The sequence below is a fragment of the Passer domesticus genome, chromosome 10 (assembly GCF_036417665.1).
Source record: "Passer domesticus isolate bPasDom1 chromosome 10, bPasDom1.hap1, whole genome shotgun sequence".
In the NCBI taxonomy this organism is placed as follows: Eukaryota; Metazoa; Chordata; class Aves; order Passeriformes; family Passeridae; genus Passer; species Passer domesticus.
The window spans coordinates 17,680,720-17,702,839 of NC_087483.1; the positions used below are offsets into that span (position 1 = coordinate 17,680,720).

At 44.2% G+C, this 22,120-nt stretch overlaps 1 protein-coding gene across 1 annotated transcript in view; it reads left to right on the forward strand.

The window, feature by feature from the left end:
- The window catches only part of KLF7 (KLF transcription factor 7), a 65,969-nt gene that overhangs the window by 35,408 nt on the left and 8,441 nt on the right, over positions 1-22,120 (forward strand). Inside the window, exon 3 of the mRNA XM_064434109.1 lies at positions 15,696-15,819. Within this exon, the coding sequence (XP_064290179.1) occupies positions 15,696-15,819 (124 nt within the window). The remainder of the gene's footprint in view (positions 1-15,695; positions 15,820-22,120) is intronic.

A 22,120-nucleotide genomic window follows, 5' to 3' on the forward strand; every position in this document is an offset into this window, starting at 1 on the left:
ATACAAGTGAAGCTCAAGTCTGAGAAACAGCAGTTGGGCACCTCACATCTATATTTAGGTTTTTAAGGGCTAAACAGTGGGAAATACCCATGTAAATAGATGTTACTAGTCTACATGTGATCTTAAGATAGCACTTCTTCAAGTGGGGTTTGTTTCACATTGTCAGGATGTCTTATTTTAAATTATATAGTTGTTTGATCCAAAATGCTGGGTGAGAGTAACTAAAACAAACAAATCCACCCTGCAAGAAAACAAAGTACTACATTTGCAAGAAAAAGATGAGACACAAGAGATTAGAAAGAGCATTAACCAACAGAAGGTTTTTGAGATGGCATATCAAATAATAGAGAAGAACTTTCTCCAGGTGTTGGAGATGAAAGAGAAAATATCTGGAATATGGAAATTACTGGAGGGGACAAAGTTGAGGAGAGTAGGCTGGATGATAGGTAAAGAAGATTAATACAAAGTAAAGGGATAACAGAGAAAATAGACTCTGTGTCAGTGATAGCACATGAATGGGAAACTGCATTGCTATTGTTTTAGTGTACTAGCATCTGTGAACAGAAAGCCAGTGAAGAGAAAGAAAAAGCAAGTATCCAAGCACAGCAGCAATTCTGCAGGATTCAAGACTTAATGAAGACTTAGGGAAAAGCATTTGGGAGAACAGTATTGGTGGCATAGGAGAAATTAAAGCCAAAGCCCAAGATGTTGTGTTGTACAGAGACCCATGGCTTTGTGTTGAGTCCACAGCTCTGCGTGCAGGACTGAAACCTGCCAAGGGAACATGGAGGGACATGTAGGATCCTGAAGCTCCAAAGGCAGCAGCTGAAGAAACAGATGAATACACTGCTGGAAGTGAGAGCCAGGGAATTGAAGGAGGAAGGGTATGTGAAAGACCTTCATTCAGGGCTGCATTTTTGGGGGAGCACAGTTGCTTAGCCGATTTGGAAAGATGTGTTTTTGTTGTGATATTGGACTTCTAAAAAGGTTTTTTGTGTAAAAACATAACAAATCTTTATCAAAGCTGATTAAAATAAGCTCAGCTTGATCTTGAACTCCCTATAACTTTCTGATCTTGAAGCCTTTTAGCCATTTGGCAAGTTTGGAGGGGAGTGTTGTGATTTTGTTGTCAGAGTCAGAGCCTCATTTCATTATTACAGCAAGAGCTTAGACTTAGGAAATCACCTTTGAGAACCACCCAGGCAGCAGGAGGATGGGCCCTGCCAAAAGCAACCCTTGCCATTAAAACACCAGTGGTGTTTATCCATAGATTAGTTGTCAATACCTGAATTCTCAGTCCCATGTTTCTGCTCCATCATTTGCCAAATCAATAGCATGGGACAATCTTATTGTTTGTGTTTTAAAATGTAAATAGGTGTTATTTGTTTGTTTGTTTGCCATATGAGAAGATTTCTGGAACAAGGTAGACCTAGAAATTGGTATTTTCTGTCTGTTCAGCAGCTGCAGGAGGGCAAGTGCAGGTGCCTTCAAGTGTTACGGTAGTCCACCTTGGTAAGGTACAGAGGAGCCTTCTTGAATTTGTAATTTGGTGTTTTCTTTATACCCATCCACCTGCTCCTGAGTCTCTGTGAAGCACCCAGCCAGTGGGCAAATGATAGAGATCACAAAAAGAGACTCAAAGAAAAACCCACTAATTTGTCTTCTGCCAATTTCCCTTTGTGTTGCTGCTGTCCCACACTGGATAGAATTGGCAAGTTAACAACAAGAAGCTATGATTTTTGTCCATTTGTCCAAAAGCACTGTCATTTCTAAAGTATTTGAGGTCATGCCTGGGATGAATTGGAGATGTGTCCTCAGAAATGCTGTTTTAGGCTGAGGTGGGCATGACTGGGAGACCTGTAGTGCTCTAGGCAGGAAAAGCCATCTTAAAAGCAGGTTCTGGCTTAGAGGCTTTTCCTGAGCACTGTGTAGGTGTTTGAGTCTGGGTCATATCTGGGCAGAGAGTAGCCAGCAGCCTGGATGGACCTCTCCTAATCCAGAGCCTGTTTTTCCCACCCCATATGGAGACAGTCCCACATGCCTACATACCAGTAGCAGCAACTTGAAAGCAGGAGCAGATGAGCTACAAGGCTTCATGGAAGCTCACCTAAATACAGCAGAGGTGTCCAGGCTTTTGCCAGGGGTGGTGGGGTCCCAAATAAAACCATGGGCACAATGGCATAAGCAGTGCCCACCTTATAGCAAAAACCAGCTGCAGGTAGGGAGACCGGCCTGATAGGGATAGGGAATATGAGATACCCATTCAGTCCCATGCTCTCTGCCCAGGTGTCTGTGAGGCTATTTTTGAAATAAGTTCCATTGTCTGACTCGGGTTCTGTGTCACCACAGGACTTGCTTTTCAGTGCCCAGGATGGTGTTCTGGGCAGTGGTGTGGGACACAGGGTACATCTCCAGCCATCCAGTGCTTGTGTCCACCATTGTCAGCATGTAGTGCCTGGCTTGGTGGGTTTGTGGGAGTGTGATGTAATTCATCTGCCAGGCCTCCCCATACTGATATTTCAGCCATTGTCCCCTTATCACAGGGCTTTATGCTTGGCCTGCTTGATTGCAGCACATGTTTCATAGTTATGGATGACCTGGAAGATACTGTCTGTGATTAAGTCCACCCCTTGAGCATGAGCCCATCATGTTGCATCTCTTCCCTGAGGACCTGGACCATCATGGACCCACCAAGCCAAAACTAATTCACCTCTATGTTGCCAGTACAGATCCATCTGAGACCCTTTCATCTTGGCCAGCCTGATCCACCTGTTCATTGTTGCAATGTTCTTCAGTAGCCTGACTCTTGGGTATGTGGGCATCTGCATGGTGTACTTTTACAGCCAGCTTCTCTACCTGTGTTAATGTCTTGCCACAATTCAGCAGCCTATGTGGGTTCACCTCTGCATTGCCAGTTGGTCTAGCCAGTCCCACAGAACATTTGACAGGAACAAGGCATTAATATTCCTTGGCTACCAGTCATAGTTCATATTATTAATTCATTCATTATTATTCAATCTTCTTTTGGTTTAATTATTTGTTCCTTTTGCACAGTCATCTTCTTCTTTTGAGTTCTCAAATCAGTGCACCATGAGTCGATGATCACAGTCTCCCCCTGCCAAAATTACCCTTTCCCTAGTTTGATGAGTTGGCATTGTTTTTTCCTTGTAACCTGGTCTTGGTTGTTTTGTCAGTTGTCTTGGGTTCCTTGGTTTAGAAGAGCTCTTTCATTGGAGGTGGTAGAAAAGCCTCATGGCCCTGCATGGCAGGCTGGTTTTGCCCTCCACCCTGTAGAACAATTTGGATCACCTCAAGGTGCTCTTTCCCAGCAGTCTGTCCATACTGAAGATGAGGACATCCATCACCTTCCCTGTCCCTGAGGTTTCTTCACATTTCTCCAGATACAGAAGGCAATACAAGCCATACTGAGCAGCCCCACAGGTTGCCAGGCTGTACAGAGCAACCAGATGATGTCAAGGGGCAAGGTGGTTCCAAAACTGGCAGAAAGGATAGGGCAGGCTGGAGGCTGCAGTCTCTGGGATAATGGGTGATTGCTTCAGTCACTCAGGAGCGATGTCCTGCCTCTCCCTGACCTGGTGCTGGCATTTGCAAAGGCCAGTGGTGCTGGTCCATTCAGCAGTCGTGCTCTTGGTGACAACAGGTGGTTTCCTTGGACCCTCGGGAATGATGCCCATCCTGAACCTCACCCATTCTTTGGGATTGCAAGGGTCTAGGCTGCTGGTCCATTCTTTGGCCGTACACATGGCAATGAATGACAGAGACAGCCTGTGGAGCACCATGGTCAGGAAGACCGCCAGGATGAGCCTCATTCTGGTCCTTTGCAAGGGTGACATCTTGGCACATGAGCAGCCTCGGCGTGCCATGTTGGTCGCAGTTCTGGCTGTGATGTTCCAGGCTGCCCAGTCTCCATGTGTTTGCACGTGTTGGCAATGTGACGTCATGGGCTGCTGTCACACACGGCTCCGTGACGTCACAACAAGTTTTCTGCCTGGCTGGCAGGCAATGAAAGCAAAATGGAGCTGGGAAGCACCTGGGCAGATGGATTCTGAAGCCTGTCCCACTGCTGGCAGGCACTGAGCCCAGCAGGGGGGTGGCACTGTGTCCCACAGGATTTGCACTGTGAGCTGTGCCCAGACTCCATTCAAGCTGCATTCAGTGTTGTGCCCCAGCTGGGCAGCCATGATATTTTTTCACACAAAATCCTCTTGAGGGCAAAGTGTCAACCCATGTTAAGAGGAAAGCCAAAATTTCATGCATTTTGACAAAAAATCTTAAACCCTCTTGAGCAGGGTCTTGGACAAACTGACCTGTAAGAGGAATAATAGATCATTCTCAACATACCATTACCTTTCACATGTATTTAATCACCTTTTACCACCACAAAGTCAACTGGATACAGTCCACCATATAAAATTTCAAAGGGCCTTACTCCCTTCATAACACGTGTGGTGATTCAGATTCTCACTAAAGCAATAGGTGTAACACATCTACAGTCACCTTTGTGGATTTGCCACCCAGCACCCCTTTCTGCACAGAACTGTAAATAAGTACCTCAACTCTGTGTGTGGATCAACTTCTTGCACAGTGGCTAAAGCCACCTGACTGCAGAACCAAAATCTTTCCACTGGTCAGCTTTAGACATAATAAGAAGGCTTAGTAAGAATCAAAGTCTTTAAAACACTGCAGGCCAGTTTGCAATCCCAGAAGTCCCCATTTGCAGATAAGCACACAAATGTTGTGTTAGGTAGGTTTGTTCCTGAAGATGTCTGGCTTTCAAAACTCAGAACTGAAAATTGTGGCTGGAAAAACTGAATGCTGAAAAAACATCTGCAAGCATGCTAGCTAAGCTAATGATGACAAACATGAGTTTCAAGATAAGAGCTGATGCCCAGCTGAGAAAGGTGTACTCAACTGTGTGGCCGTGCACATTCAGAGGCTTAGGGGGGATTTATTCCTTCCTCCTGTACATCTGGACTCTCACCACACACAGAGAGTTCTTAATAGCTTAGTTAATATAAACTTCCATTTGTACATCTCGTTGGTCACCTATAAAGTTTGTAAAGCCTTTCCTTCTTCAGAGTGAAATTTTCCACATTTGGGTTTTTTCCAGTATGGTTGTTGTTTGTTATTTTAGAAATCGGAACATGTGTGTTGGAGAGAGGCAGGGAGAAAAAACCAGCGCACAGCGTAACAAGCTTAGCTAAAAACTTGGCCTGTGTAGTTGAAAATAATAGAAGACTTCTATCTGTAAATATCTGGGTAAAAATTAGTTTGAATTGATTAAGCTATGATCCATTGTAAACTGACTTCCATATGAGTGATATTTTATCATTAATTCTTTGTGAGACCCGTAGAAAAGGTGATATTTTTCTTGGGCTTTGTTTGGCTTTGAATGTGTGTTAGTAAACATGTTTCATACAGAAAACCTCTTCGTTTTTTGATTTTTCTCCCTGAAGACACAGTGTCACCCAGCAATGGAATGTCGTAATACATTTGTGTTACCTCCTTTGGTTACTTGCATTCACCTGGCAGCATGAATGATCTGGGTGCTTTCCAGCTGGTTGCATGTAACCGCCTTAGAGCTAAGGACAAGTAATCCTTTGTGCCTTTTCTGAAATCCAGATGGGGAATCTTCCTAGCTGGTAAAATTAATTCTCTTTACTCGCTGCCTTGTGCTCTTGGGATCAGTGTGCTTGGTTCACAAGGGCTGCCCAGCAGCACTGCCAAGGCCTTTCTACTGAGCCCTGCTCAGGGTGGAGCACCTGGGTGCCACCTGCCAGCTGTGCCCAAGGACAGAGAAAGCCCCAGGAAAGGTGGGATCTCCTTCAGCCCGTGCCTGCCAGCATGTCGGCAGCTCTGCCTTGGCACCAGGGCAGCCTTTAGTGAGGGAACTTGCCAGTGTATTCTTTAAACCCAAGCACATTATTTCCCATTTGCATTTATCCCCAAATCAGATTCAGTATCTGAATGATTCAGATCCTGGATCTTTTTCCATTTTTGTTGTTGACAAAAGTGAGAAATCGGAAGGAATGTATGTTCTTTTCCCCTCGTGTTTTATTCCTGTGCTGTCTCTGCCAGTCTGCATCATTTTTTTTTTGGTCATCTTTTCTCTGATTTTCTGGTGACTAAAGGGAGAAGTGGTAAATGTTGAAAAACATCAGCACTGCAATAGTTTGAATAAGCAAACCTCACATTAATTAGCAAAAATATGGAGCAAAACCATTAAAAATGTTAGCATCTGAAAAAGGGAAGTCTGTTCCTCTTAATTTTTTTTTGTCATTTCTCAACACGGTCTATGATACATGCATCTCATATTTTTCCTGGCCTATTTGCCTTTATCTGTAGTCTGGAATTTCTCAGAAACTCTTGAACTAAACCATAGGTTTCCAAGGAACACATCATTGATACACTGCTCTAGATTATGGAAATGTGCACCATGTCCCTTAAAGGCTATCTCATTGTCCACCAGCTAAGATACCTTACAAAAAAACAAAGGGAAAAGAACATGTTTCAGAGTGCTGGAAAAATCTGATCCAGTGAGCTGCTGATTTTTTTTTTTCCTTTTTCATCTGTTCCTTCTGCCGCTGCTACCTTGCTTTGCATCTTTGAGCTTGCAGAGCTCCACAGAATCTGAAACTAGAAGCCCTTATTAGAGGACATTTTAAAAAATTTCTTGCTGCTCCTCTGGGGACCGAAGTAATGGCAGCTTGAAGCAGCAGAGAATGTGTAATTAGGGCAAACAGCGATGCCTCTCGTGATCGGGAGAAACAGGAGGAGAGGAGGGGAAGCGCAACAGCGCGGCGTGCCCAGGCTGTTACTAGGAGACCCCGGCAGGAAATGCAGGAGATGCGGGCTGCTCATGGGCCGGCCCCGCCGCCTGGGTACCAGCCCGGCTGCTGCACAGCTGCCTCTGCCCGCCCGTTGCCAAGCAATTCCTTTTTTCCTTTTCCTTTCCCTTTTCCCCTTCCCTTTTCCCCTTCCCTTCCCTTCCCTTCCCTTCCCTTCCCTTCCCTTCCCTTCCCTTCCCTTCCCTTCCCTTCCCTTCCCTTCCCTTCCCTTCCCTTCCCTTCCCTTCCCTTCCCTTCCCTTCCCTTCCCTTCCCTTCCCTTCCCTTCCCTTCCCTTCCCTTCCCTTCCCTTCCCTTCTTTTTATTTCTTTTCCTGACTCTTCCTCCCCCTCCACACTCACTTACTCTGGAGGTTTAATTGGGTAGATTTGCTGCTGGTGTTGCAGCCTGGTGCTGGCGTGTCCCCATCGCTCTGCTCCTGTCCCCAGGGCCCGGCCCAGGGGAGGATGTGCTGGCAATTAATGGGGCACAAGCTGGGCTTGTGTGCTCAGGCTGGCACCAGCATGTGTCCCCCAGCCCTGCTCCCCACCATGGAGGAGCTGCCTTCAAAGAGGAGCTGTGGAGAGAGGTTTGAACGGGGAGCACGTTGCAAAGGCTTTGTCACTCTCAATGGGAGTCTTGCACAGACCCAAAGAGATAAAGCCTCCCCTCCTTCAGGGCTCAGTATCGAGGGCAGTGTGTGCTTGTTAAATGCAGCCTCTTGAGTAGAAAATGGAATATTTCCATTTCTTTGAATGTTGCTACATGCTTTGCTTTTCTCTGCTTTTCAGCTAGGCAAGTGGGCTTTGTGGATATGTGTTAGGTTCTTGTGTGTGCGTAAGACATAATGCTGCAAAAATTGGTTTCTTTTTGTGTCCTGAATGGCTGCATGCTGAAGACTGCTGCTGGCTTGGTAGACGAGCCTTGGCAAGGCCCTTAGGAACTAATCCGGAGCTTTGAAGTTTGTAGAAAGACTGATTGGACATTGGGTCTCCTTCTTAACCTCTTTTCCCCCATCTCTGATATAAATATGATCAGAGTCACCTCTCTATAAGGGCATTTCTGACCTTTTTGGATGAAAGGAACTGTACATCATTCATGGAAATGTACTGCTTTTACACCTGATCATCCCTGCCCTTCTAAAAATAGGTACAACCTTCTCACATTGTGTATTTCACAATCCTGTCACATTCCTCTTCTGCCCCATACTGTCTTCTGCCAGCTTTTCTCTTGTGCTTTGTCAGCCTTTCAAAGGCTTTTCCATTTTTCCAGCAGGTAGCAAAACTGAATAAAATGACAATTTTAATGTTTTTTCTTCTCTTTTTTTTGTGTAGAAAACATTGGCGGACCATTTAAGCACTCACCATTGCCCCCTCCTTTGCACTCCTTTTAAATAATAAAAATATTAATTAGGCTTTCTATTTTCCAACAAAAATCAATTAGGAGTATATTGAGGAATGAAAGGCTCAGAAAAGTATCTGAAATTGATTTTTGTAATTAGTTTTACTGGTTGATGGGTTGCATGCACATACACTTAGATATTAGCATTGATCTCCAGAGGATGTGTGTATTAAATAGCCTGCTCTTCCTTTTTGCTAAAGAAATGAACTTATTAATCTTAAAAAGAGGCTGATGTTGTTGTGCTCTGGACTGCAGTTGCTCACCAGCTTTTTTGTAACCTCACCAGCAGAGCAGCTGCCTGAGCCATGTGATGGTAACGTGCTGAATCTGGTGTGGAAGTGGGAGCGGGTCTGGGGCAGCTCCTCTTCTGTGGCTCATATTTCACAAAGTGTGTGTAGGTAATGAGGGAAGACAGGCACTGGTGTTAGGGAGACCTGTCTTGTTAGATTTCATTTTTCAGTGGTCCTTAAACCCAAATGAGATATGTTTCTATTAAATCTCACATAGCACTTTACATAGGAAGAGAGGAGTGACCAGTAACATTTTCTCTTGTGCCATGTGCTGTGTGCTGATGTTCAGCTAATTAGAAGAATTATGGCTTGGCTTCATTGGTATGCCATGTATGTAGCTTGTAAAGCTCTCAGGGACCCTTGGAGATGAAGAGTGCTACATAAATATAAAATATTGGTAAAGTGAAGCTCCACATTAGGCTTCTCATTGTGCTGAGGCAGACTTTCATCATAAACTGCAGAGCAGCTGGGAATGCCTGCCTGGCATTTCTCTGCAAGGTGCTCTGGGGGCTGCTTCTCCCCCAAAAGCACACCAGCCTCTGGCACTTCTGAGCGACTCCTGTCTGCAGCAGCAGCATCCCCACAGGCACTGGCCTCGGAAGGATGCCTGGGTTCATCCTGCAGTGACGCTGCTGCTCCTGCAACAGCATGGTCCCACTCACCAGCCCAGGAGCAGTAGTCCCAAAAGGATTTCTCAGGAAGGGTAGCAAGAAGAATCATTAAAACACTCTTAGGGTCGCAAGGAAAGTTATTAAAACACTCTTAAAAAGCACTACTTGATTCTTCACACATATCAGACTCCCAGAGCTTCCTTATAGGAAAAATACATGCAAGAAATCTTGCATTTAATTCCTTTTTCTAGTTTGTCTAGTTCTCTGGGAACATCAGTCTTGAAACAAGTGTAGCTGAAAGTGTCTTTCAATACATACTTTTAGAATTGAGACTTTTAGAACTAGTTTAATTTTAAATGTTTTTTTAAATTGCAAATTATAAAAAGGAAGCAAATATTTGTGATTCTTTCAGACAACTTTTTCTTGGATTTTGAAACTATATTTGAAAAATTCTAAGCATTATAACACATGCTAGTTTTTTCTGTTGTTTTTCTTAAACACACTTTCACATGCTAGCTTTGTGTAGCTGTATAATATTAAGGAGCTCTTCAAACAGTGCAACTAATGTTTGCTTTGAATAGCCTTCAAAATATGCATATAGGCAGAATTTGGTGTTTTCCCCTCAGTTTCTTGAAACGTTTTTGGCTGAATCAAAACAGGGTGTCAAGGGACTAAAGGAGTCCCATGACACTACCACGTTTTAATACAGAGAAGTATTAGCAAGGATTTTGACTGTGATTCTCCTCTAAAACTCACTGCAGGACTGGGAGCTTAAACTACTTGATTGTTTTACTAAGTGCCCTGCAGGAGAGTAAGGAAATAGATATGGATGGATGGATGCATAACCATAATATCTTTGCTTTCAATTCCATAAAGATACAGGGTGAAATTTGAGCCTAATGAACATTTTTCCAATTACTTGGATGGAGTCAGGGTTTTACCCCATCACACTGGAAGTCTGTGATCTTATTGTACACATCCCTAAATCTGGAGGGTTTTTTTCTTAAAGTCCCTGCTGTTGAAATTCGGGGAATAGAGAGCAAATTTCTTCCTCTGTATTTCAAAATAAATGTTCCTTGCCTGCAGGGCTGCAAAGAGAGGTTTAAAACCATGGCCCTAGGTTATCTACAAAGCAGAAGGCAAATGATGTCTGAATATTATTGTTTTCTTCTTTAAAATCTCATTATTTCTGTAGAAGAGTGCACTCATGACTTTTTAACCCTTGGGATTGGCAATAAATAATGCAGCTATAAGAAGTATAATGTGCCCATTATGTGCTGTAGTTTTGTGATCATGTCCTCAGCTGATCTTGAGTAGGTACCTCTGTGTCCTGTAACCTAATATTTCTGCTAATCACTCTGCTGAAACAGCCTCTCTGAGATGTCTTAGCAAACACTGCCTTACTTCTTGGACAAGAGAAATATGTCTGGGACCTAGAGGAGGGTGCCTGTGAGATGTAGGGGGCAAGGACAGGGGTTCTCTGCATCTTGAGAAGAGACAACATCCCCATTGCTGTGTTTTGTGAGGAAATATTTGTAGTGAAGGTTGGTACAGGGTTTACAATTTAAATATGTGTTGGAGCAAAGACCTGGTGTTCTCTGGTTTGTGGCTGGAGAGCAAAGATACAGGTGTGTGCAGCTGAGCTGCTTGCCTGGCTCCCTGCACCATCAAAGCAGAAAAATTCACCTCCAGTTCCAGGCTGCCTGGGTGTGATGTGTCACAGTTCACCCATGCCTTTGCCTCCCCATTCAATTGAAAAAGCATGCCATAGGTGGCAGTGTCAGATGTTGGCTTTCAATATCTAAAGCTGCGTGAGATTAAACTCACCAAGAATTCCTGAGGCTCGAAAATAGAGGGAGAAGTTCCAAAGACCGATGTGGTGGTGATTACAGAACCAGTCCAGCTATATCCATCATGTTTTCCTGGAAACCTAGGGTGTGTTTGCCACAGGAGTGGCAAAATGGGATTGTGTGCTTGGCTTTTCATACTTCAAATGATAAATTTTTGTTTTTCAAGCAAAAGCTGTATCAATCATTTGTTTATTTTTGTAACTAGATGCCTAATACTTAGTCTTGCATTCATCTTAGTCACAAAAGGAATAGTGACCCGATTTCAGGGCTGATTTTCAAAGTCTGATGGATTTTTTTGTTATGACTTATAATTTTAGCTTCAGTATTACATGTTTCCCATAAATTTTCAAAGGTCTTTGTCCTCCAGTTACCAGATTGGACCAGGCTGGATGAAATACAGGATGGAGGGCCAGACTGTACTGAAATGTGCTATGGGGGAGAAGAAGAGCTCAGTTGCATGAGGTGTCATAAACAGAAGTGGGACAGAGAGCCTGCTCCCCAAGCATCCTAGTCTCAGGGTATAAATTGTAGTCTAGGAACATGAAAAGGTTAAAATGAGGTATGGACCACGGGACACAGCCACAGTGAAGAGAGCCTGCTTCACAGAAGTGTGCAGTCATGATGGACTGAAACCCTAAGGTATATCTGAAGGGCTAAATGCATTTCTGTAGGACTGTTGTGGTGATACAGCCCTCCCAGACCAGTAGGTGTCAGGACATGGGTCTGTGCACAAGCAGGCATGTGCAGGCTGCTTCTCCAGGATCCTCACCAGGCAACTCAGATGTGTCTGATGTGAGTGTTTCCTGGTGATCAAGTGATCTCTGTTGAGATGAGGCTTTGGTTCAGCCTGGTCAGAGTGTAGATGTGGGGCTTTTTTCCTGTCCCAGGAGCTGCTGTGTGAGTGCACAGCTGGCATACTTCACCTACAGCCTGGCTCCAGCTACAGGACAAGGCTGTGGGCAGCCAGAAATAACACAATTCCAATGCACATGGTGTGGTGTTGGGTCCTGTGCCCCACTGTCTCACTGCAGCTCTCCTCCACTGTGCTGCACTGCTCTCTGATGCACGTGCTGCCCATGGAAACTACAAGTCAGTAAGCCTGGAATCACTAGGTAGTGTCTCTGACTACCAAGGGAGAAAATAGAAACAGCTGAAAGCCAGTATTCTATGTTGCTTACAGATTTTCCCTGTAAGCAAATTATACATTTTTTAAAAACAAGTGCTCATCTAGAAAAATTGCACAATTCACTGCTTGAATATATCTGCAGTGCTTCCCAGGTGCATTTATGGGTGTGTGGAATCTAAGCCAGCCCCATGGTGTGGAGTAAGTTCTCAACTGAAAGAACTGAGTATTTAACATTTTCCTAGGTATTGGCTTCTTTTTGGATGGGGACTGGCTCCTCCATTGAGTGAGTTTGTATAAATGTGGATTTATGGATTTGTTTAAGGACTGCATAGATCCTTGTGTTGAATAAAGGTGACATAAGGAGTAAAGCCTTCTTCCTGGGAGTGGCTTGCAGGCACAAGTTTTGAATGTGGTTTTTAATTTGAGAAATTAGGAAAAAAGTCAGTGTGGCTCAACTCCGTGATGTTCCTATTTTTAATTGGATTTTGCAGCTCATAATTAATTTCTTAAAAAAAGGGAGATCCTGGCCCTGTAGAAGTGAGTAGGAGTTTTGCCATTGCCTTCAGCAGAAGATTTCATCATCTTTTTAGTTTCATTAATCCTCTGAACAAGAGAAGAGCAGCCTAACACATGGAAAGGATCCTTCCCATTTTTCCTCCCTGCTATTGCCAGTAGTGAGGTAGGAGGACCCTTCCCCCTTTTTCATTCCCATGCTTTCTACATATGTGCACCTTGGCAAGATACACTTCCATTTCATCTTCATGTAGCCATTAAAGGAGCAGTTTGTTTTTAGTCTTCACATCCAGAGACAGTCAGGTCTCTCTTCTCCTTCCCTCTTTTGTTTTTGAGTAGCTGCAGGAGGGCAGGAAATCGAACCTCTTTGAGGTCTCTGGGTCAAGGAGCTGTCTGACATGGCTTTAAAGGTCACTGTGCTCCTTTGCTTTTACCTCGTGCACTGGGAGCCTGGTATGGCAGCGTGCAGTCTGGAGCACTGAGAGGTACTGCCTGACATTTTGCTGAACAGGGCTTGGGTGACAAAGGAAAAACAAAACTCAGCTCAGGGCTGTGCAAGGCCAAAGCTGGAACATTTGGGAGAGGAGCCCCTGCAGCATGTAACAGAGATATGTGTCATTCTGTGGGTTCACCAGTAATTGTGCTTGGCTTTTCTGTCTCTTGTAACCTATATATAGCACTATATATTTTAAAAGCTCTTGACAAATTTTAACAAGCCAAACTCCACTTCAGTCCTCATAGCCTATACAGTTTCACAGAAAGCCCAGGATGCTTTTTTTTCACCTTTCTGCTCTGTAGATGACTGTATCCTTCAGACTGGCTGTACCTGCCAGATTTGGCTGAGCAGTTGTCTCTGCATTTGCTTTGCAGAGTGTGTGGCAAATGTGCTGCAAGGCAGTTTCCCTGCCTGGCTGTCTCCACTCTAAGGTAGGCACTAGAGAGCGTCAGAGAACCAAGGAACTGCATTATCATCGAGGCTTGTTTACTGACAGCTTTTTAAAATAATGCATGAACTGTTCAGCAAACTGGTGCTACATCACAGGCACAGGAGCAGGTCTGGGAATCCTTTTTGCTGAGGAGAGCAGATGCTGTTGGTCAGGTAGGGTGCAAAGGGCTGGGGGGACACTGCTGCAACTGCAGCTCCAGTGCGTGGTGACAGTGTTTGAGATACAGCTAACCAGCCCAGAAACAAGACACCAGCACCTTGCTCACTAAGAAGATTCTAACTGCTTATTTTCCTGAAGAAATCCTGCCCAAAGAATAAAGGAACAAGAGGTGAGTCTGCAGAGATGACCAAGCAGGCACATTCTAAGTGGGGTAGTGTTATTGTTGGCTCAGTTCCTTGTCCTGTTGGGCATTTTCCCATGGGGAACTGTGATTCACAGCAGGGACATCCAGGATAGCCTTTCTTCATTCAGGGATTGTGGGATAAATGGATATTTTGGTGTAGTCTTGCCAGCTGCTGCCCCTTCTTCACAATTTCATCCCAGTGGATCCTTTAGTTGAACTACTGAGCCAAATAAACTTCTCAAAGGCCAATAAAATGGCTCAACTTCAGTTAGGGTCTCAGCACATTCTGTTCTGTGTGGGGCAGATGACCACTGTGCAGGGCTGCCTGTGCAACAAGAGGTCTGCAGAAACTCACAAACAGAGAACAGCATTTTCTCATGTGTTTTGCTGCAATTTTCTTTCCCTTTTCACTTTTCTTGCTCTTTTTGCCTCTCCAGTTCATCATCATGATATACATAGGTCTCCTATATCCAGATCTCATTCGTATACTTGCTGAATCAACATACTAAATATAGCAGCCTGTGTCTTTGCACATTCTGCTGTGGTCAAGTAATTGTTTCATGTGACTGGCCTAGAGGGGTCTTACAGATTGCAGCCTCACTGTGGCCTGTGGTGGGTTTTTTAAGATTACCTTCTTAGCAATATTAAGAACAAATAAATAAGTAATAATCCACTTAGAAGCTTGGTAGTGAAAGTGATTTCTTGTCTGAATTTTAGCTCAACTGACTGCATGGGGAAGAGTGACATGGAGTTTCTATAGGAGGAGATGCACTGGAACATTTGTTGTGGGGGGAGATGTTAAATTTGAATGCACACCAGTGCATGTGCACTGAAAAGGAAAAGGGAGTCATGACTTGGGATTCTTCATCAGAAGGTGTTAATGACTCCACAGATGTTACACCATGGCAGACTTTGATCTGCAGAGACAGATGTGCATTAGAAGATAGTTAGATATGAGCATAGAATCATAGAATATACTGAGTTGGAAGAGACCCACAAGAATCATTGAGTCCAACTCCTACCAGCAGACTAGAATCTCTCCCGTCTTACCACTACACCATTTCACTGCCTTCAATGGTATTGTTAATATTTTGGGGCAGAATGACACCTGATGAAGGTGTAGTGCAAGAAGCCTGAAGGACCAGCTGATTCAAAGAACCAAAAATGTATCCTCTCACACTGGATGACCTGACACATAATTTCTTGGTCCCAGGGGTAGATTTTGTTGTCAGAAGCAAGTAAAAAAGGTGCAGTCCTTGGGGGCAGCAGGCATGAATGCTTGAGGGGAGTAGATGTGAGGCTGGCCACACAAAAGGTAAGTAGAACTGGGGTAAAGCATGTGATGTAGTAGTGGTGGTCACTCAGGAGTAGTGCACACCTGTACAGTGTTCAGGTGTTAGTACAGTCACTCGAGTTCTGCAGTAATACATCTGGCAAGGTTAGAGTGAGCTGAAGAGCTGTTTGAAAATCAAGCTTCAGCCACATAGCTGCTTAGACATTTGAGGACATTCTTAAGGCTTCTTCCAAGGCCAGTTGGCTGGTTTTCTTAGAAACAAGATGTAAGGTTATGTGAGAATTTTAGCTGTGGTAAAATCTGGACTGTACCTATGTCCACTGTAGAAGCCCCAAGTTATTTGCTGACTATGAATTGTGTGAAGGGCTAATGGACTCGAGTGGGTTAGAGGCAGGGTGGGAGGACACGGGCTTTCAGGTTGAGTGCTCAGTAATGCTGCTGCCACGCTGACTGTTCTCTCCTCCCCTCTGCAGGTGAGAAGCCTTACAAGTGCTCGTGGGAAGGGTGCGAGTGGCGTTTTGCACGGAGCGACGAGCTCACCAGGCATTACAGAAAGCACACGGGTGCTAAGCCCTTTAAATGCAACCATTGTGACAGGTAATGCAGCTCCTAACGTGGTGTTCAAGAAACCTGTGGACTTTTGTGACTGGCATGGAGCTGCCAGCTCCCAGAGACAAGAGACCTGGCTCCCAGCAGAGCGGCCCCTTCTGTCCCACTGCCCGGATCCCTGTGCCAAGCCTCTGCTTGGCTCCTGTCCTCTCTGCCTTAGTGGCCAGGCAGGCTGGCAGATGGGGAACTCTTCCTAAGCAGTCTAATCCCACAGCACAGAACAAAATGTGGGACCAGGTGTAGGTCTGACTGAACTCTGCTGGTGTCTGCTGTGGGCACAGGATTCAGTTCATAGGGCAGGTCTTGCTAATACTCTTAAAGCAGAGAAGACATCCAGAGGGCCTTAGACCATTTCAGTGATGGACCTCTCCACAAAGCATCTCCCTAGCTTTCTGTCTCCTGATCCTGTAAGCCTGCTGTGCTCACAAAGGCAATGCTCCCTCTATGTTCTCTGCTTCAAGGACTACCCCAAGCACCACATTTTGGCAGGGTGGGCCTCACAAAAGCATTGGTGTATGGCAGGAGGAATGGGGAGAGTGTGGCTGTTGTGCCCCAAGTGGCCCAAATCTATAAGAAACCTCTAGGGAAAAAGCATTCAATTTCTGCATGATCGTTGTGTTCTCTTGGAACTGACTCTAGAGCTCCTAAAGAAAAGACAACAAAGGGCACCATTCTCAAAAGCCCAAGAGTGATTTAGACACATTTTATCGTTCAAGTTCATGGGGTTGTTTTGTGTAAGATCCGTGATCTCTGCACGTTCTTGCTAATTAGTGAATCTTTTCCTACAGTTTTAAATCTCACTCTTGACATCTGTTTGAAGTGGGAAATGCTCTGCACCTTCATTCTGTGAGGGCCCAGCTTTGAAAGCCTGACAGGTGCGCAGGGCCGGGGCTCTGAGGAGCCTGGCAGCAGCAGTGCTCTGGGGGTCGGAATTGAGGAATGAGGGGTGAGCTGAGCGCCAGCAGCTCCTGGGAGAGCCGCCCTTACAGCTCTCACCGCGGGTCGTTCCTACAGCCCTCCCTGCTTTAGCTGCTTCCGTAAATACTGAGCTTCTCTGAAAAATCTGCTCATCCTTGCTTGGCGCTGAATGGCTTTGAAAGCTGGGTTCTTTGAATTTAGAAACAAAACCAGAAGAACACCCTTCTCCACATCCCCAATCCCAATTGATAAGAAATCAGGGTGGAGCAAAAGCAATTACCCCTGTAATGACTCTTGACAGCACTGACAGGATCGAACAATGAGCACTTCTCCCCCTCTCACCCCCCCCAGCTGAAGATTGGCAGTGCCCTGGGTGAAACCTGGATCCACTATTGAGTAATCAAATAATGTGCTTGCATCTGAACATGTTATCCAGCTAATCCTATTTATATATATTTTTAAAAGAGGCTTAAGAAAATTACCCATCTTTTTAATGCAGCACTAAGGTTCTCGACTGTGATAAGGAAACGTTTTGTAATACAATAAAGCCTCTAGGAAGCCTGTGGGTACACCAGACCAGCAGAGAATATGCGTGGAGAAAGGATGTGTGGGACATAAACAAGGGACCCCATCCTTTTATGGGAAGGAAATTTGATCATTTTCACATCCTGCCTTTCCAAGAGCTTCATCTCCTTAAGTGCTCTTCTGCCCTTGTCTCCCCTCTTCCCGTCCCCCTTCCCCCACCGAGGGCTTCCTCTTGGATTATCTTTTGTTTTATCCCTGGATCATCTTTTGTTTGCTCAGAATGAGGGACAGGATAAGCCAAGTAGGGACCTCTGCAGTTCTGCTTTTGTTTAAGCACTTCTGTGAATGAGAACAATTATATCCTCTGTTTTAAATGTAAGGCATTGCCTTTCTCTTTTCTTTCCTCGAGTGGCCCCACAAACACACACACACATACATATATACACACAGCCCTAGGGTTTCTGTGTCAGGACAAACAATATTTTTAGCAGAGATCTAGAGAAATACAGCTGGTATTTTCAACTCCTTGGTCTCTTTCAGCCCTTTGTTAAGTGTTTCTTATTCTCCCTCCACATATTATCCCTTTCTACCTAGCTTTTCTCTTTGGCCGCAAACTCAGTCAGTGCAGTCAAGAGATATATTCCTGTAATCATCTAATAAGAGCATTTTCTGCTCTTCTGCCGAATCTGTAGATGAAGGAAAAATATTATTAATAAAATTCAGAGTGCTGAGGATTGTGCACTGTTAAACTCTATGCCCATACTGTCTGTGTGGTGATAGGAGGCAGATTTGTCCTTATTCCCCCAATTAATTGTTGCAAGCTTTTAGAGTGATCGTGCCTGTTCTTTTGTCCCACTCTGCCATACTACTGTTTTTCATTCTTTTCTCATTCTCAGGCCTCTTTGCTACCACCTATTGCAGAGGTCACCTCAAGCAAGCACTGAAACGAGCCCAAAACTGCCTTTAGCCATTTAGGCAGACTTTTAAAGATGTGCCTTCCTGAGCCAGGGTTCCAGCTGGAGAACAGTTTCTCTGTACTTGAACTGCTACTCTTTATTGCACTCCCCATTATCGACAGAAGCTGTGTCCACTCTCTCAAACACGCTGCCTTGTTAGGTTTTAAGGAGCTGATTGGAGCTGTTTTAACAACACTGATGTAGCACAAATCCTATGCCTATTGTTCAGAGCTGAAGGCTGTGTCTTGGCAAACAGAGCATGGAAGGGGTGATTCAGATAGCAGAGGGGGATGTTATTCACACATTCTGGCTGCAGTTCCCTTCCAAGACTGTTTTCAAATGTGCTTGTGTCTCTCACCCTCTGACCAATGTCCAAGGAGTATTACTGTCCTCTGTGTATAAGTAAATTTTTTAATAACAAAAGAGATTCTCTTCTCCTGCTGTCCCAGCTCTATCCCAACACCATGCAGCCCACAGATCACATTAGTCAGTCATAGCTGTTCACACAGTCAGATCACATAGTTAGTCATAGCTGGCAAACTACCACTGCTTTGAGTAACATCATATGTACTGCAAATGCTGTGTGGCTTTGTGGTAGCAGGAGAGAGAGGAGAATCGGCTAAAGTGGTGTGGAAAGCACCCCAGAAAGTCCTTAGTGCCTTCCAGATGCCAGGGTTATGTTGGTTGTTAGCATTCCCCAGGAATTTTGCTCATCAGAAATGCAGGCTAGAGTTGTTCCTCACACAGTGCAAGCCCTCAGCACTTCAAGGGGAAGAGTTTGACAGGGTAGTGGCACTTGCTGATTCTAGATAAATAGGTGTTTAGGAGACAGCAGCTTAGTGCCAGACTGTTGGGATGCATATTCCTCTCTGCATATGTGCACACGTGCTCATGGTTTCCTTGTTGATAACAAGCTGAGAGTGCACTTAGCTGGAAGGGACACATCTCGCAGTGGAAAATCCACAGCTGGTAGGAAAGATGGCTGAGCAATATATTCTCTCTCACTGTACTTAACCTTTCCTTTTTCTCCTTCAGAGGCTTCAGTGCCAAGCAGTATTGTGTTGCTAAGGAGATATAGCAAAAAGAAAAAAGAAGGAATCATGTCTGGGAGCAGGGAATTTGTGTATCACACATCCCTGTATGAGTTTTATAATTAGAGTGTCTTATTCTAGCATAAGCTGTTCTTTCTAGAAAGAGCTAGACTGAGGGGGGGATGATGGAGGAGGCTGTGATGGGCCCACGTGTGATGTGCAGAGCTGGTCTGGAACTGAAAGAGGTGTAGAGCCAGAGGTGCAAAGCAAAGCCTCGTGTCATGGGCAGGACTAGAGACCAGCAAGCCCCTGTTCCTTGATTTCTGAAGAGAGCAGGTTCCTTTGACAGCTTATCCTGTGGAGCCTCTTCCACTGCTGCCTCTAGTCCCAGAAAGAAAATAAAAAGAATTGTGTCCAGTAACCAATATGCTTTTTGACAGTGTGATTTAGCTGCAAAAATTTTGTACAGACTGTTTTACAGCTGAAGATAAATATCCACGTCCACCAGCCTTACCAAGAGATAGAACTAATGAAATTAGTCAGCGGGAGAATGTGAAGAATTAGTATTGTACCACTTTATTAGCTATAAACTAGCAAATATGGCACCATTTTATTACCTATAAAAATATTATGGGTGCTAATACGGTAGTTACTGATGTGAAGCGATGTACTGAATCTATAATTTTAACAGATCTGGCTATGGTGTGACTCAGCATACACTTTCCTGGGTTGCATCTGTAAAAGAGACTACTGGAGAGGAAAAGCTGTGCTTGGGTGGGGGTCTTATGGCTAGTCCTAAACTGAAGTGCCAGCTGGTACATATCTTTTTGGCAGCCACTCAAGCTGTTGTTTTGTTTTGGCAGCCCTTGTAGCCAGAGCATGCTGCTTTTTCAGTTTAAGACTGATGAGAGAGATGGTCCAAGGATGTATTTTGTCACTCTAGGGCTAGAAAATTCTAGCTGTGCAGAGCCTGCTGTGTTGAAAGCCCAGTGTCCGCTGTCAGAGTCGCGTGTGTCTTGCTGTGCTTCATGTAGGAGCGTGGGGGAATGCCTCCTCCATCCTGTTTTGAAGTCTCATTTTTGCTATTCTGAAGGTATTAACTCCCCTGTAAGCCCTGCAAGTAGAGAAGAGATGACTTGAGCAGAGGTATGCTCATCGCTCATTCACAGAAGATGAGTGAATGAACAAGAAAATGACTTTTCTTGTGGAAGTTGTCTTGTTTTAAGGTTTCTTTGTCTTAAAAATGTACCTCTTGATCACTCATCTCTGTGTGTAGATGCTGACTGATCACATATGTAGTGGAATATCAGCAGGACAGAAAAGGTCCCCTAACTATTTAAAATACTTTCATTTTTATAGTTCTTCTCTTTCTCAGCCTTTCTCTGCTTAGGGTATTTATCCTTTGGGTATTTAGATTGACTGTTCTTTTTTTATCTATCAGTATTGGCTTTTTGGGGGAGTTGTTCAGTTTGTTCTTCTGCTTCTTCTTTCTGAAAACCACAAAACATTCAACTACTGCTTTTTAAAAAATACACTCGGTGCCCATATATGAGCTCTCTTGATTCTCACAAGAAGCCATTTGGATATTCTTCAGACCATTATTAGTGGCTGCTTTATACTCTAGTTCTATGGAGCACTGAAAAGACATGCCAGGTAAATCAGTTCTGTAAGTAGCTTTTCCTAGTGTTCTTGGAGCCTACAGAAACAGTTTACTCAAAAGCCAGAGGTATATGGAGGTTGGTGTGACATTTGTAGTAAATGTTTTTAGAATAAATAAGCCAGTGTCTTGTGGCTTAAAGTGGAAAGACGGTAAGCCAGAATTTGCAGGGAACTTGAAAACCTCCTGGTTTTAAATGCTCAACTGAAGTCTCTAGTAGAAGTTTAATTTCTGAGTGTGTCTGAGTCCTGTCACTGTGACAGGCTCCATTTTAGGGCTGTGGGGTAGGCAGCCAGAACCACTGCCGGCTTCTCCTGTGGTTTGCTTTCTGGTGCCATACGTATCTTAAATGACACTGTGATGGTGAGTATTATGGATTGGTGTTTTCAATCCCATATCTAATGGGTATGGAGTCTATCTCATCGGGATCCAGCTACATGTTCAGAATGACAAAATATTATGTTTTCTTATGAGATGGAAAAGTCTTTGTGGATAAAGAACAGAAGTTGAAAGCTCAAGTCCTGGCTTTCTTTTTTTTTTTTCTCCTGGTTTTACCACACTTGTGTGATTTACAACTTCCTTGCCTTCTCTGTCTTACAATTGTCATTCTTACAAAACAGACATAATATCTTCTGTCAACATTCTTCAGGGAGATAATATTCATCAGAATCCACATATTACCACCCAGATTCCCAGCTGAGAGGAAGGGAGAGATATGAAGCCTGATGGATTGTCAGCCTCCAAACTCTGAGCCAGATTTCTTTCCAGTTTGGAGTTAGAAATAAGAATTCAGCTTTCAAAACCAGCATAATTCTTTGGTGCTTTTTGCAAGGAGTGAGCACTTAAGAAAGCTGGTATTTTAAAAAATGGTGCTGCTGAATAAAACTTATTTGTTTTATTTATTTTTTTAATATGCAAACACATGCACACTAAATATTTGATTTTATAGTACAGATGCATAGATGAGCACTCTTCCATGATATCTGACTCAGTGAACGAAGCGAGAGGGAGAGGAACAGGGAAAGGATAAAAGTCATCTCTTCAGCTGCTGAAGAGCCAGGGTAGTTGCCTATCTGTGGTCACAGAGGTCGATCACACAGCCTTTGGTGGTGATCCATGGATAGCTCAAGGAATGTCTCTAAACTAGGATATGTATTTTCTCCTCTACATAACAAGGAAGGAGCAGAAACCCTGTTTTCCAA